This window comes from Hippoglossus stenolepis, chromosome 6, assembly GCF_022539355.2.
Source record: "Hippoglossus stenolepis isolate QCI-W04-F060 chromosome 6, HSTE1.2, whole genome shotgun sequence".
NCBI classification, from domain to species: domain Eukaryota; kingdom Metazoa; phylum Chordata; class Actinopteri; order Pleuronectiformes; family Pleuronectidae; genus Hippoglossus; species Hippoglossus stenolepis.
In genome coordinates, this window is record NC_061488.1 from 2,231,215 (window position 1) to 2,247,000 (window position 15,786).

The 15,786-nt window shown below is 45.6% G+C and overlaps 1 protein-coding gene and 2 non-coding genes across 3 annotated transcripts in view; 2 read left to right on the forward strand and 1 right to left on the reverse strand.

Annotated features, from left to right (window-relative positions):
* The window catches only part of itpr3 (inositol 1,4,5-trisphosphate receptor, type 3), a 37,575-nt gene extending 22,157 nt beyond the window's left edge, over positions 1-15,418 (forward strand). The window contains exons 25-60 of the mRNA XM_035159721.2: positions 118-172; positions 279-444; positions 1,246-1,413; positions 2,418-2,492; positions 3,559-3,678; positions 3,843-3,965; positions 4,252-4,452; positions 4,550-4,665; positions 4,755-4,890; positions 5,576-5,701; positions 5,787-5,912; positions 6,026-6,146; positions 6,258-6,439; positions 6,547-6,695; positions 6,970-7,078; positions 7,387-7,480; positions 7,812-7,987; positions 8,095-8,254; positions 8,483-8,700; positions 8,930-9,130; positions 9,246-9,356; positions 9,902-9,997; positions 10,200-10,307; positions 10,573-10,656; positions 10,813-10,923; positions 11,018-11,210; positions 11,421-11,540; positions 11,776-11,951; positions 12,090-12,254; positions 12,348-12,537; positions 12,677-12,775; positions 13,032-13,150; positions 13,641-13,806; positions 13,906-14,066; positions 14,202-14,363; positions 14,485-15,418. Of these exons, the coding sequence (XP_035015612.1) occupies positions 118-172; positions 279-444; positions 1,246-1,413; positions 2,418-2,492; positions 3,559-3,678; positions 3,843-3,965; positions 4,252-4,452; positions 4,550-4,665; positions 4,755-4,890; positions 5,576-5,701; positions 5,787-5,912; positions 6,026-6,146; positions 6,258-6,439; positions 6,547-6,695; positions 6,970-7,078; positions 7,387-7,480; positions 7,812-7,987; positions 8,095-8,254; positions 8,483-8,700; positions 8,930-9,130; positions 9,246-9,356; positions 9,902-9,997; positions 10,200-10,307; positions 10,573-10,656; positions 10,813-10,923; positions 11,018-11,210; positions 11,421-11,540; positions 11,776-11,951; positions 12,090-12,254; positions 12,348-12,537; positions 12,677-12,775; positions 13,032-13,150; positions 13,641-13,806; positions 13,906-14,066; positions 14,202-14,363; positions 14,485-14,601 (5,000 nt within the window). The 3' untranslated portion in view covers positions 14,602-15,418. The remainder of the gene's footprint in view (positions 1-117; positions 173-278; positions 445-1,245; positions 1,414-2,417; positions 2,493-3,558; positions 3,679-3,842; positions 3,966-4,251; positions 4,453-4,549; positions 4,666-4,754; positions 4,891-5,575; positions 5,702-5,786; positions 5,913-6,025; positions 6,147-6,257; positions 6,440-6,546; positions 6,696-6,969; positions 7,079-7,386; positions 7,481-7,811; positions 7,988-8,094; positions 8,255-8,482; positions 8,701-8,929; positions 9,131-9,245; positions 9,357-9,901; positions 9,998-10,199; positions 10,308-10,572; positions 10,657-10,812; positions 10,924-11,017; positions 11,211-11,420; positions 11,541-11,775; positions 11,952-12,089; positions 12,255-12,347; positions 12,538-12,676; positions 12,776-13,031; positions 13,151-13,640; positions 13,807-13,905; positions 14,067-14,201; positions 14,364-14,484) is intronic.
* trnak-uuu lies at positions 908-980 on the forward strand. Its single transcript has one exon. It is a non-coding gene; the product is annotated as a tRNA-Lys (tRNA).
* Positions 5,149-5,221, reverse strand: trnak-uuu. The gene has a single exon. It is a non-coding gene; the product is annotated as a tRNA-Lys (tRNA).
* Positions 15,419-15,786: the final 368 nt, after the last annotated feature.

The window sequence follows — 15,786 nt, forward strand, 5'->3', positions numbered from 1 at the left end:
ACTGAGCCGTGTTTTCTTTGTGCGTTCCTCATCGAAGCCATGTGTGTATGAGGTCGTGGAACTTACCGTCTACAGCTTCAGTCTTTCTGTTGCTAATAAGATCTATGTTCTCGACAGCCGCCATCAACCTGCTGCACATTGGGGAGCAGGCGGAGGCCATGTTTGGAGTCGGGTAAGCAATCCCACTTTCATTTGATACGTACATTTTCATCAATTTGAGGATATTTAACCTTAAGGGACATTTGATGAAGGGTGTTGGATAACGTGTGTGTTCACAGTAAAGGGAACAGCATCCTGGAGGTGGACGATGAAGGCGGTCGCATGTTCTTGCGAGTGCTGATCCACCTCACCATGCACGAGTACCCTCCTCTGGTGTCTGGAGCCCTGCAGCTGCTCTTCAGACACTTCAGCCAGAGACAGGAAGTCCTGCACACCTTCAAACAGGTGCACACACAGCACACAGCATTATGAAGGTCTTCCTGTAAACGGGATGAAGGCTGATGACTAGAAGACTGAATCTGATATCTACTGGAGCATGTTTTCCAATGGCATTTGCTGGTTTGATGATGGCACAGAAAGATCTGGCTAAAGGCCTCAAATAGTGTATTTGTACCTATTGTGGGATTTGGAGTCCGTGAGAAAACCCTCTTGAAGCTTCTCTATCTCAGACTGTAGAGCAGCATACTCTTAATCTAAGGGGTTGAGGGTTCAAGTCCCTCTTAAGGTGGTGCACTGTCTAATGAGGAGAGACACTTCTGTGGGATATTGAACAATTCGTGTCTTCGGATTCTTATACATCACGTGATGTCATATAAACCCCAAGACTGTCCAAATGTTTATTGTACTTTATCAGTAAGTAATGGTTTTACGACAGATTTTTTTTAAATGTGAAGTGGATGCTATTGAAGCCTGTGTAGCTCAGTTGGCAGAGCTTCAGACTTTTAATCTGAAGGTCCAGGGTTCAAGTCCCTGTACAGGTGTTGTTCTTGCCTCTCGTCTATTCATGGTCGAGTCCCTGGAGGGTTTCTGTTGTTCCTACTGAGAAGTGTGTAAACTTGGCTCCTTCAGGCGAAGCATGTATAACCTTTCACTGAAACTGTCGCTCCTGAAATCATTGTGAAATGTGTTTTCTTTGAAACTGAGAAGAGAGTATATTGAATCTAAATCCTTCAAGGAATTTTCTTATCGAATCCATGGAAGAAATGTTGATTGATGGAACCTCCATGTTTCTCTGGGCTTCTGCAGGTCCAGTTGCTGATCACGTCTCAGGATGTAGAGAACTACAAGCTGATCAAGGCTGATCTGGATCGCCTCCGGACGCTGGTGGAGAAATCTGAACTGTGGGTGGAGAAGAAAAACTCAGGAGGAGGCGACGGGAAGAAGGACAAAAAAGACAAGAAGGAGAAAGGAGAGGTAAGGAGCAAAAAACGGATTCAAGTTTTTGCGATTAAAACGTTGAGGAAGAGACATTTAGTTTGACGGAGTTCCTGTAAGAAACCGATGTTCATGTCTCTGAATGATTATCGTCTAACTTCCAAAGGTGTGATCCTCATGTCTCGATGGCTGCGTGATTCTCCAGGTTGCTGTGAACAACTGTTTTAACAACTAACTGTTTATAACCACTAACAAACTAACTCAAAGTCATTAGGAACTAAACCGTCACATTTTCATTTATTAATAATCAGGATATTCGTCACTAAAAGACTAACCTGAAACTATTAATGTATTTTTATCCAATGCATTTGGTTTGTGGAACTAACGCTGGTGTGGGGCTTGCTGGTGTCTCAGCTGAGGAGGAGGCTACATGGTCCTGGGTTCAGATGGGTTTGGGGATTTTTGTTGCTCACCTCCTACTTTCTCACTACTTTCTCCTCTCTTACTTTGAAATGAATGGCCTGTGCGTAGATAAGTTTTTTTTTATGTCTAACCTTCCACTAAAAGTCCTGTGATACATGATGTTTACCTTTTCACACACTGAGCCACCAAGGGCAATTTGTGGATCAGTATTTGCACAACCTTGAGTGCGTAGGAGCCAGGGATCGAACCACCGACCTTCTGATTTGTGGACAATCTGCTCTCGTGGTCATTGTTATAAATCGAATACACACTTATACTGCTTATCAAACTATTAAAACAACAACCTAACAAGCAATAAGCAAGTCAGGTTCTGTTCTGTTGCCATCAATGTGCAAACCAACACATGTGGGGGCTAAATCACATTAAAGTGAACCAGTGTCTCATCGACAGTTTAATGTCACAACAGTTTCCAACAAAAAGTAAATCATGCTTATTGCTTAGGTTTGTAGTATCGGACTTTCTTTAATAAGTAATAGTTTGACTTGTGATCAGTGTGTATATATCGTGGTACCGTGCTCGGAGAGAACTGCATACGCTGTCTTACACTCTGCGTCCTGCAGGGGCTGTCAGAGGAAGCGCCGCCCAAGAAGGACAAACACGAGAAGGGCAACGAGAACTACAAGAAAGTCAAAGAGGTGAGGACACTGGTCCGTCTGTGTTGAGTTGTTGTGGGTGTGCGTCTCGGCTGTGGTGTTTCTGCGCCGTGCTTCCCAGAGATCACCTGTGATGTGTCTTCCTGAGGTCTTTATGTGGTGCTCCTCAGCAATGGTGGCTTCCAGCACTCAGAACACATTTCATTATCTTTTTTTCCCCCCAACAGTCACTTTGAATAACGGCAGCACGAATATATAAAGAGGATTAAGAGGTTAAATCGTCTCTACATGAAAGAGTGAAACCGTTGTTTCTGCTCAAACTGGCTGCAAAGTAAACTCTTCTTAATGAAACTAAATCCAGACGTCGCTTTTCAAAAGTTCATCCAATCAGAATTTTTTTCCCCTTTTCTTTCACCTGATAAATCATCACTTACAATAATTTAGTTGTGTCCAATCATGTAAAATTAATTATTAAATTTTTCCTTTCGAATTAACATCTCAAACCTTTTTCAGTAAATCAAACTGTCAACGCTGAAATGTGTTCGTCAATCAAAAACAATTTTCACTTTTACCTACAGTTCAATCAGATACTTCAGTGTATCAACTTTGTGAATATTACACTGGATATTGTAGCATTTGACAGTGACCAGCTTTGTTCACTTGATTTCAATTAAAACACGTTTTAATGATGTCATGAAATATTGTGGGATCACGGGACAATCAAAGTTGTTGGAAGTTGATTGACGACTAAAATCCTTCATCTGGTTAAAATGAGGTTAAAAATCACCAATATCTTGAAAAGTGTGTCGTAAAAACAATTTTGACTTAATTAGTTAATTAGACTTTTCAATAACTTTAATTAGTTATTTGATTGACTGACTCCTGATTGGTCGAGGGCGCGATCAGCTGACTCCAGGATCAACTCCGTCACAGACTCCAGATGACGGCGTTCGTATCTGAGATGTTTTGGCATCATTTTGTACAACAGGAGGAAATGGAGCTGAGACGTCCATCTTTATTAACATAATATATTTATGTCTTCTCTCTCTCTCACTCTCTCTGTCCTCTCTCTCTCTCTCTCTCCCCCTCTCTCTCTCTCTCTCTGTAGATCCTGGAAAGGTTGAACAAGATGTGCACCAGTGGAGTTTGGAAGAAGCAGCAGAGGTTGATGAAGAACATGGGAGCTCATAAAGTCATGTTAGACCTGCTGCAGGTGTCATATGACCAGGTCAGACCGAGCACCACCAAAATAAAAGCCCTGAAGTCCCCGATCAAGGGTCTGGATCTTTGTGCCTGTGGTCGAATCGATCATCATTGTTTAAACACTATATTTAGAAATGGAAAACAAACAGAGGTTCCTTCCCATCCTAACCCCTCACTGTGTGTCTGCAGAGCGACATGAAGATGCAGGAGATCATCAGGTACACTCACCTGTTCCTGCAGAAGTTCTGCATGGGGAACGAGGAGAACCAGGTGCTGCTGCACAAGAACCTCAACCTGTTCCTCAACCCTGGGGTATAAGGATTTTTATAACTGATCAAGTTCAATAAAATGAATCAATCAATGTCTGAAACCCCGTGAGTGACCCCTACCCTCTTGAGTTTGGAGGGACTCAACTTCACAACAATGACGAGTATTAATATTTATTCTGTCTATACATAAGACAAACATTATGAATCTGTCTCTTAGAGAGAAACAACGTTAAAAGAAACGACTTGCTCAAACTAAAAGACAAACTGCTTCACTGAGTAAATGATGAGTGACTGAGTGACGGTGAGAACAGTTTCTTCCTCCTGTGCAGCTGCTGGAGGCCGAGACCGTGCAGCACATCTTCTGTAACAACTACCAGCTGTGCAGCGAGATCTCCGAGAGCGTCCTGCAGCACTTCATCCACTGCCTGGCCACGCACGGCCGCCACGTCCAGTACCTCAACTTCCTGCACACCATCATCAAGGCCGAGGGAAAGTACGTGAAGAAGTGTCAGGACATGATCATGACCGAGGTGAGGACGAGGACGAGGACGAGGACGAGACGAGTCCCTTTGACCAAATGCTCTCAGCCTGTTTGATGTTCTGATGTAATGTTCGTTCTCTCCACAGTTGACGAATTCCGGCGAGGACGTCGTCGTCTTCTACAACGACAAGACCTCATTTAACGTCATGTTGGAGCTGATGGCGGAGAGCAGGGAGGGGGTCGGCGAGCTAAGCCCGCTCAGGTAACCACGGCAACAACAACAGGCTTGTGTCACAGGGTTGTTCATTGGGTGGCGATGGTGTCGTAGACAACATGTCCTCCTGCCTGCAGGTATCACATTTCTCTGGTGGAGCTGTTAGCAGCCTGCGCCGAGGGGAAGAACGTCTACACCGAGATCAAGTGCACGTCACTGCTCCCCCTGGAGGACGTGGTCCGAGTGGTGACGCACGAGGACTGCATCACCGAGGTGAAGCTTGTAGAGACTCACAACTCACTGAGGATCATATGATCCAGTGAAGCAGCTGTGATCAGTTTTTTCCAAAAAGCAAGTGCGAACATATTCAAACTCTCAGACATCATGATCGTCTGCTCAGGGCGACTGTGCTCGCTAGCGTCCTCCGGCTTATTTCATTCCTCTTTCAAACGTTCCGTCTAATTTGACGAAAACATGCACATTAACATCCTCAAACATGTGACCTTTGACCTTGAAGTGAGCTGAGTTCATCGCCTGAGCAGGGACTTGAACCCTGGACCCTCAGATTAAAAGTCTGATGCTCTACCGTCTGAGCTACACAGGCTTCTAGAGGAGTTATTTGGGATGAAGATTTCGACGGAGTCTGATAAATACACACATGATCTACATACACACACTACGAATGACAATGTACCACTGTCTACAGTCGAAGGGCATCTACAGCAAGTAAATATTAATACTTCTGGTGGAACAGCACCTTGGCACAAGTTGAATCCATTATGTGAGGAAATCTCGACACTAGCAGACTTTTCTGCTTCTAGATTCTATATTTTGTGTTGGAACAAGTCATTACAGTTCATATAGAAAGTTTTTCACGTTGGTATGAATGTTTGAATTTGGAATGAAATTAAAAAGTCTACATGTTGTTAAGGTCTGTGTGTCCGTCTTTGTGTCTCAGGTGAAAACTGCGTACGTGAACTTTGTGAATCACTGCTACGTGGACACCGAGGTGGAGATGAAGGAAATCTACACGTCCAACCACATCTGGAAACTGTTTGAAGACTTCACAGTGGACATGGCTCGGGTAACAACCGCCCCGACTAACTGGAATATCGACTACAGCAGGTCGGGCACATGCAGCTGCTTTCACGTGTTTTTCCCGTCTGCAGGTTTGTAATAAGCGAGAGAAGCGTCTCACTGATCCCATCCTGGAGAAATACATCATCAACGTGGTGTTTGACACCATCAACGCCTTCTTCAGCTCCCCCTTCTCTGAAAACAGCACCTCTCTGCAGGTCAGCAGCATTTAATAAATCTGTCTCTCAGTTTGTTTTGCTGATTTGTTTATTTGACTTTTTAATCTGAGAGTTTGTTTGAGGTTTGATCGTCGTGTCTCTCGCTCCGTCAGACTCACCACACCATCGTCACTCACCTGCTGCAGTCGTCCGTCCGGCTGCTGGACTGTCCCTGGCTGCAGCAGCAGCACCGAGGTCAGGTGGAGACCTGCATCAAGACGCTCGCCATGACAGGTAACACACACACACACACACACACACACACACACACACACACACACACACACACACGCACACGCACACACACACAGATGGATCAATATATAACTCTCTGTCTCTGTTTAGCTAAGACTCGTTCCATCGTTCTCCCTCTGGACCTGGAGTCTCAGATCAGCTCCATGTTGTCCAGTTCTGCTCTCAACTCTTTGTCCCGCTCGAACCCAAACTACAAATCGTCCTCACGATCCACCAGACCCATCGCACCCAGCAACCCCTGGGACTACAAGAACATCATCGAGAAACTGCAGGTACAGACGCCACCACGGACACATTCGATACCGAAGAACCACGATAAAGCTGCAAAACTCTGATTAAAGTCTTTGTGTGTGTGTGTGTGTGTGTGTGCGTTCCTCAGGACATCATCAACACTCTGGAGGAGCGCCTGAAGCCGCTGGTCAACGCCGAACTGTCCGTGTTGGTGGACGTCCTCCATCAGCCGGAGCTGCTGTTTCTGGAGGGAACCGACGCCCGGCAGCGCTGCGAGTCCGGAGGATTCATCTCCAAGTAGGTTCTGCGCGTGTCCTGAATCTGACGAGCATGATGGGAAAAATATCTTTATGTGTGTGTGTGTCCAGGTTTGTTGTACGGACCTAAATATGTCACATTATGGGGACAAAAAGTTATGTAAATCTTTGAATTTTAAGGTAAAGACATGTTTTTAATGTTAGGGTGTTTATCAATGTCTTCTGAAGTCATGAAGACGTGTGTGTTCGTGTGTGCGTGTGTGCGTGTGTGTGTGTGTGTGTGTGTGTGTGTGTGTGTGTCTGTGTGTGTGCAGGCTGATCCAACACACCAAAGCTCTGATGTCTGCAGAAGAAAAGTTGTGTATCAAAGTCTTGAGGACGCTGCAGGAGATGTTGATCCGGACTCTGGACTTTGATGAGAAGGTTTGTTGAACCACCTCTTTTTAAAACAGGCTCTTTCACGGCTACATGAATTCCCGGATGGAGACAGTAGGGGGCGCAGAGAGAGTTTATATAACGATGTCATATCAAATGAAGAGCAACATGTGTGATTATTGCATTATTTAAAACTTTTAACAACATTTTACACCACAGACTTGGCTTTACTTCCATTAAAGAAATCAGATTTAGTTCTTGAGATAAATCTAACCCACTATTACCAACAATGAAATCAGATATTGTGCAAAACATTTTAATGTCGTGTTAATGAAAAACGTGTTGTGTTGTTTCAGGGAATCTCGCTGCGTAAAGTTTTACTGCAGAATTATCTGTTTCCGAACAAGAAGAACACCCCGAAGAACGACCTGTTGGAGCTCGGAGCTGCAGGTACACGATCTCACACAATGCAAGATTCGCTACACTCTGGCTCCCCCTACAGGTGGTATACTCGATTCACTGAGTTGTAGTCTGACGCTCGGGTCTACACAGGACGCGCATTCGCGCGGTCATCCTGCGATTCCTTCCGTGATCACACATGTCATCCATCATGTGTCATCCATCTTCAAGAATTTCTCCGCTGTTTGCTCGAGCGGGAATCAAAGTTGGGAAGCTGATAATTTATGTATATAAAACGACATAGTGTTGTTTAACATTCTGATCAGATCAACTCTGAACTCTTCTTTATTATTATTATCATATAATTATTATTGTGTGTCAGGCGGGGAGCAGGAGCGGGACTGGGCGGCGGTGGCGGCGGTTCAGTGTCGTCTGGACCGAGAAGGAGGAACGAAGCTGTTCACAGATCTGGTGATGAGCACCAAGAACGACAAGATCTTCCAGGAGAGCATCCAGCTCGCCATCTGTCTGCTGGAGGGAGGAAACACCGAGATACAGGTGACACACACACACAGACACACACAGACACACACCCACACACACACACACACACAGGACCACCTCTGTGAATGAATCTGTGTGTGAGTCCCGTCTTTCTCCCACAGAATTCGTTCTATAAACTGATGATGGGCGACAACAAATCAGAGAAGTTCTTCAAGGTTCTTCACGACCGGATGAAAGAAGCTCGGACGGACATTAAAGCTACGGTTTCCGTTAATGTCGGAGAGATGACGCACAAAGCCAACGAGAAAGAGCTGGAGCAAGGTGAGACGTCCACATCTCAACTCACCAAACAAAAAACTGTGACTCTGAAACACAACCAACAAAAGTGTTTCAGGACATTTTCTGAACCTTCATGTGCTTGTTCCATTTAAAATAAGTTTTATCTCCAGGATTTGTTTGTTTTTATTTAAGTGTTTTTAATTTCCGGTTTTTAGTTTAGTTTTTGAATTTACTCTACAATGAGACTGACATTTTTTTATTTTTTTGAAGGCGGCTCAGGAGCGTTAGCACTTCCTGGTTCAGGGGGTCACCAGCTGTTGGTCCAGGGTCAATCCATCTCCCCGGTGGCCGGTCCCTCGGCTCTGCCAGCTCCGCCGGTGGAGGAGCAGAGGGAGGTGGAGACGGAGATGGGACCAGCTGTTATCATCATGAAGCCGATTCTCAGGTTCCTCCAGCTGCTCTGCGAGAACCACAACCAGGACCTGCAGGTTTGTGTCTCACTAATCAACAACCAGGACGTAAACACTGGTGCATTGAACGTTCTGTTGTGATACAGGCAGCTGAGAGGTTAAAAACACTGGCATTAAAATATTCATTCATTTATTCGTATATTTGCCATTTTTGTTGTTTAGTTTTTATTTGTTTACAAAAATTGCAACACACTATAGAGAGATATTCACTGTGAACGAGGTGGAACCTGTGTTTGCGTCTCTCCAGAACTTTCTGCGATGCCAGAACAATAAGACCAACTACAACCTGGTGTGTGAGACGCTTCAGTTCCTGGACATCATGTGTGGAAGCACCACAGGAGGTCTGGGCCTGCTGGGCCTCTACATCAACGAATCAAACGTCCACCTCATCACCCAGACGCTGGAGACGCTCACAGAGTACTGCCAGGGCCCCTGCCAGGAGAACCAGGTGAGGAGCAGGGAAGATCTCCATCGAGGTACAGAGGCAGGTCCACTCAGCATTAACACTGTGTGTGTGTGTGTGTGTGTGTGTGTGTGTGCGTTTGTGTGTGTGCGTGACCCAGACGTGTATAGTGACCCACGAGTCCAACGGTATCGACATCATCACAGCTCTGATCCTGAACGACATCAGCCCATTGTGTCGCTACCGGATGGAGATGGTGCTGCAGTTGAAGGTTTGTTCAGGGATCAGCTGTTCAGCTGTCACTGGTCAGAACCGTGGACTGTAAATAAAGATGGAGGACGCGTCGCCATTTCCTCCCGTTGCCCAGAAATGAGGCCAAAACATTTCAGATATGATCGCTGCCATCTTGTGGTGATGACGTCACACGTCGAGTGGAGCCGTGGTGTTGTGATCATGAGTCAATCTCAGCTGTCAATCAAGACGTCTCAGCCCATTTGTATATCATCAAATAACTAATTACAACCAAACTTTATCAGAAACACTTGAACAAACATCAGTGAGATAAGAGCTTCACCTTAAATGACAGAAAACTTCTTATTTAACTTGAACTTATTTACTTGAACTTTAGTTTTGCTCCACGTCCCATCTGCTAACTAGGAGGAGGCGGCCAGCCACCAGGCGGAGATTCAGACTTCGGCTTCACTTTCGGGAGCCGTCATATCGTCCATCTTCATTTACAGTCGCTGGTTAGAATGAGAAGTGTACATGTCGTGTTTGGTCCAGATGTTTGACTGCTGCTGTCTGTCTGGTTGCCAGGACAACGCCTCCAAGCTGCTGCTGGCTCTGATGGAGAGTCGCCATGACAGCGAGAACGCCGAGAGGATCCTGTTCAACCTCCGACCACGAGAGCTGGTCAGAGATTCCTTCCTTCCTTCCTTCCTTCCCTGCTTCCTTCCTCTTTATTTCTCTTCCTTCTGTTGTATTTTCTATATATGAAATAAAAAATATTAACACGCGTGTGTGTGTGTGTGTGTGTGTGTGTGTGTGTGTGTGTGTGTGTGTGTGTGTGTGTGTGTGTGCGTGTGTGTGTGTGTGTGTGTGTGTGTGTGTGCAGGTGGAGGTGATAAAGAAGGCCTATAACCAGGATCAGGACAGTGAGTGTGAGGGGGTGGAGGTTTCTCCTCGGGAGGTTGGACACAACATCTACATCCTGGCTCAACAGGTGACACAACACAACGTCTCTCTGTTACTGCATAATGAGCACTTCTGCTTTTAAGATAAGAGAAGATCCACTAAGATGAGATAAGATAAGATAAGTTAAAATAAGATAAGATAAGTTAATCCTTTATTAGTCCCACGATGGGGAAATGTTCAATATTACAGCAGCAAGAGTCAAAAATAGGCATCAGTAAGTACTAATAAGTAACTGTACTCACTTGTATTTAATACTTGAAGTAAAGTTTTGTGTCTGGTGTGTTTGTGCTCAGTTGGCCAGACACAACAAAGTTCTGCAGAACCTCCTGAAACCACTGAAGAAGAGTAAAGAGGGAGAGGAAGGAATCTCCTCCATGGTAATTCATCCGTCTACACCCTCAGTTACTGTGACAGTACTGCAGTACTGATGGAGCTACTGCAGTACTGATGGAGCTACTGCAGTACTGATGGAGCTACTGCAGTACTGACGGAGCTACTGCAGCAGTGTTACATGAATGTTTGTGTGTCTGCAGCTGAACCTGAACAACCGGCCTCTGTCCCAGATGTTGAAGTCCACAGCTCCAGCTGCTGTGGTGGATCAGGATCCTCTGGAGTACTACGAGCTGCTGACCTCTCAGATAGAGGTACTGCTCATGCTACACGCTAACAGAAATACCACCTGACATATATATATACATATGTACACATGTGTGACGTTACCGTGACGTCTGTGTGCAGATTGTCCGTGACGACCGCAGCATGGAGCAGATCGTGTTCCCCGTTCATCCCATCTGCGAGTTCCTGACCGAGGAGTCGAAGTTCAGGGTCTTCAACACCACGGAGCAGGACGAGCAGGGGTCAAAGGTCACACACTTCTTTGAGCAGTCATCCTTCCTGCACGGAGAGATGGAGTGGCAGAAGAAGCTGAGGAGTGAGAACACACACACACACACACACACACACACACACACACACACAGCATGTAAACAGAACGTTTTCCTGAAGTACAAAGTGAAGAGATGATAATTCAGATTTGAAATCCCTTTACTCATGTGTCTGTGTGTGTGTGTGTGTGTGTGTGTGTGTGTGTGTGTGTGTGTGTGTGTGTGTGTGTGTGTGTGTGTGTGTGTGTGTGTGTCAGGCATGCCGGTGTTGTTCTGGTTCTCTCGGAGGATGACTCTCTGGGGATCCATCTCTTTTAATCTCGCCGTCTTCATCAATCTCATCATCGCCTTCTTCTACCCCTACAACTCAGGACAAGGTACTGATGCAAATACTACTACTGCAACTTCTACTACTGCAAATACTACTACTGCAACTTCTACTACTGCAACTTCTACTGCTGCAACTTCTACTGCTGCAACTTCTACTGCTGCAGTGGTCAGAGTCTGTTGTTAATGTCTGAGTTCATCCATCATGAACCTCGGTCGAGACTCTCAGGTGTGAAAATGTCCTCGAGGCCTTTAAATGAATTGAATTGAATGATGTCCTCTCAGCTGGAGCCATCGACGACTCCCTGCTGCTGATGCTGTTCTGGATCCTGACCGGTCTGTCCGTGCTGGGTCTGTTCTCTCAGCGTTACGGCCTCCAGCCTCTGACCCTGGCTCTGATCCTCAGATCCATTTACCACTTCGGCATCGGGCCCACGCTCATCCTGCTCGGCGCGCTCAACGTAGGAACCACGTCTTCCCCCCTGACACAAGTGTCCTTAAATTACAACTTGATTTTATTGCGAAATTTATTAAACTTATTTAAAAGACTTGGTGGACACTCTCCTGACGACCTGCTGTGTTTCTCTCTTCACCTCCAGCTCATCAACAAGATTGTGTTTGTTGTGAGTTTCGTGGGAAACAACGGGACGTTTATTATGGGATACAAAGCCATGGTGATGGACGTGGAGTTCAACTATCACCTGGCGTACGTCCTGACCTCCACACTGGGACTGTTTGTCCACGAGCTCTTCTACAGCATCCTGGTAAACCAGCGGCACCTTCATCCTCACGTCTCATCTGTTTTCTGAAACAGATGTTAACCCTGTGTATGTGTGTGTGTGTGTGTGTGCGTGCAGCTGTTTGACCTCATCTACCGCGAGGAGACGCTGTTCAACGTGATAAAGAGTGTGACTCGTAACGGTCGCTCCATCCTGCTGACGGCGCTGCTCGCTCTCATCCTCGTCTACCTCTTCTCCATCGTCGGCTTCCTCTGCCTGAAGGAGGATTTCATCATGGAGGTCGACCTGCTGCCACAGCTCGCTAAAGGTAACACACACCTGCAACAATCACCTGACGGACAGTGTGTGTGTGTGTCACTGCTGCTGTGGGTTAGTGACTCTGTGTGTGTGTGTGTGTGTGTGTGTGTGTGTGTGTGTGTGTGTGTGTGTGTGTGTGTGTCGTGCAGCTCCTCAGCAGAACGAAGCCTCTCAGGATTTCCTCGACTCGTGTTCGTCAGACGGAGTCAGCTGCACCTCGGAGACCAGCGGCGTCGCCGAGGAGGAAGGTGAGAGGAGGAGTCTGATCCTCACACATCTGGACTTTAACCCTTTGAAGCATTTAGATCAGAAATAAACAAGTTTGGAACCAGGTTTGCAAGATGGGCTCAGTAACCGTGGTAACTGACTCTGTGAGACTTGAGATTGTTTCTGCTGACACCAACTCAGCTTTAAAGGTGGATGTTCAAGTCCTAACCGTGTGTGTGTGTGTGTGTGTGTGTGTGTGTGTGTGTGTGTGTGTGTGTGTGTGTGTGTGTGTTTCAGACGAAGCGCACACGGAGCGAGCGTGTGACACGCTGCTGATGTGCATCGTCACGGTGCTGAACCACGGGCTGAGGAATGGAGGAGGAGTCGGAGACGTTCTCCGCAAACCATCAAAGAACGTGAGGAGAACCACTGAGCTGAACTCATCACGTGTCATTACTCAGTTACTCTGCGGAAAGTAACTAAGTACTAACAAGTATTAGTACAACACCTCAGTCATTGGCTGATACTTTTTAACTGTAACTTTAAGTCGCAGTTTCTTTGTTGTTTAAGTTGTTTGACTGATACATATAAAATAAGTTATGATTAATAACTTTATTCACAGTTCAAAAGACAGTGACTAATGTTTTAATATGATCAGCTTCTAAAATAAGATCTGACTGAATAAATAAAATACTATTTACAATAATCCAATAATAAAAAATACATATAATGACATGAAGGATTCATTTAAATGTCCAACTTTAACCTTTAAGTTTGAAAGTATGATTATATTTTTTTATCTTTGTGTGTGTGTGCGTGTGTGTGTGTGTGTGTGTGTGTGTGTGTGTGTGTGTGTGTGTGTGTGTGTGTGTGCGTGTGTGTGTGCGTGTGTGTGTGTGTGTGCAGGAGCCCTTGTTTCCCGCCCGGGTCGTGTACGACCTGTTGTTCTACTTCATCGTCATCATCATCGTCCTCAACTTGATCTTCGGCGTCATCATCGACACGTTCGCCGACCTGAGGAGCGAGAAACAGAAGAAAGAGGAGATCCTGAAGACGACGTGTTTCATCTGTGGTGAGTTGAGCCTGAACCAGAAGGTTCACCAGGCTCCAGGGTGTTTTAGTGTTTAAAGCGTCGGGTTGTGTTGCTGAGGACGGTTGTGTGTTGCTGCAGGTCTGGAGAGAGACAAGTTCGACAACAAGACGGTGTCGTTTGAAGAGCACATCAAAATGGAGCACAACATCTGGAACTACCTGTACTTCATCGTCCTGGTGCGAGAGAAGAACAAGACGGATTACACCGGGCCGGAGAGCTACGTCGCACACATGATCAAGGTACACACACACACACACACACACACACACACACACACACACACACACACACACACACACACACACACACACACACACACACGATGTGATCGAGGCACAAACACACACGTCTGAACGTTTTCTTCCGTCTCTCAGAACAACAACCTGGACTGGTTTCCACGGATGCAGGCGATGTCTCTGGTGGTAACCGACGGCGACGGGGAGCAGAACGAGATGAGGATGCTACAGGACAAACTGGCGACGACCATGAAGGTGGTGATGACTCTGACGACTCAGCTGATGGAGCTGAAAGAGCAGGTACACAGACACGCACACACACACACACACACACACACACACACACACTCCCTACACTGACCCTTAAAGAGCTGAGCCAACAGGATTTTGTGTGTTTCTTGAATCTGCTTCCTGTGTGTAGATGACGGAGCAGAGGAAGAGGAGGCAGAGGATGGGATTCGTGGACGTTCAGTCGGGAGCCAACGCTGCACTGCCCCCTAGTGCTGGAGGAGGAAACCACCAGATGTACAAATCATAAGGACAGACCGGTTATGGAACGATGTGACGGAGTTTCACTGTAAGATGCACGACTGTAAAGCAAAGAAAACACTAGAACACGGATACAACATGTGCAACGGATGTTTGTCTCTGAAGACACACGGAGAGATTTGTTTGTTTTCACTTTTTTTTAATATCTGACCGATCCAGAGAGAGAAACACGGATCTCACAGCAGAAACATAATAAACATGTTATCGTTAGCATCTTGGATAAATGACATTAGGTTCAACATCATGTATTTAACTCCACAGATGTCTGTGTGTATGTGGAGAACTGTTCATGTTAGTGACTTCACACTTGACACGTGTGCTGTCAATCACCAGAGGAAGTTCCTGAAGCCGTAATTGGGGGCGGGGCCACGATTAAAACCTCCACCCCTTTCAGAAATTCAAGATTCAAGATTCAAGATTCAAGATTCCTTCATCATTGTAATTCAGCTTTTTCAGTTTGATAGTAAAAAGTTATCAACTCACTTTAGTTAATTTAAGAAAATGTTAAATGGAAACAGAAAACGTTTGAATGTAAAGTGAACCCGTGTTTTTGTTTGTTTTGTTTTTTTAAATGTAGTTTCTAAGTGAAATGTTTTACTATGAATATTATGGTTTGACTGTGATGTATTTATGGAGCGAATCCTGTTTTCTAACACTGTAACTGGCTCAGTACAGACACTGGACTAAACGTGAGCTGCTTTCTGCGAAGTCAAGAGAATGACTTCGCAGAGAAACAGAGGGAGGAAGAGGAGGATGGTGTGATGAAGACTACACATCTTCAGAAAAATAAAATATTTACTATGAAACACAAAGTGCACGTTTCCCTCACTTTTGAATGGATTCAAGAAATTCTGCCGTGTATGTTTGGGTTTTAGGAGAATCTGTCAAATGCATTGACCTATATATATATACAGTATATACACTAAGCCTTGCACAATGGATGTGTGACTACTAACCACTACTAACCCTAACCCTATCAAACCACAAGGTGGCGTGCTGCTGTCCTTGTGAAGCAGGAACAGCATGAACGGGACAACACTTCCCCCTAGAGGCTGACATTTAAAATTGCTGTTAAGTTCATTTGAACTGAGCCTGGTGCTCATGGTAGTTTCACGGAAACATACATGGTGATAGGTTCAGGTGCATGAGGGGAAAGACACACATGTAATATCAG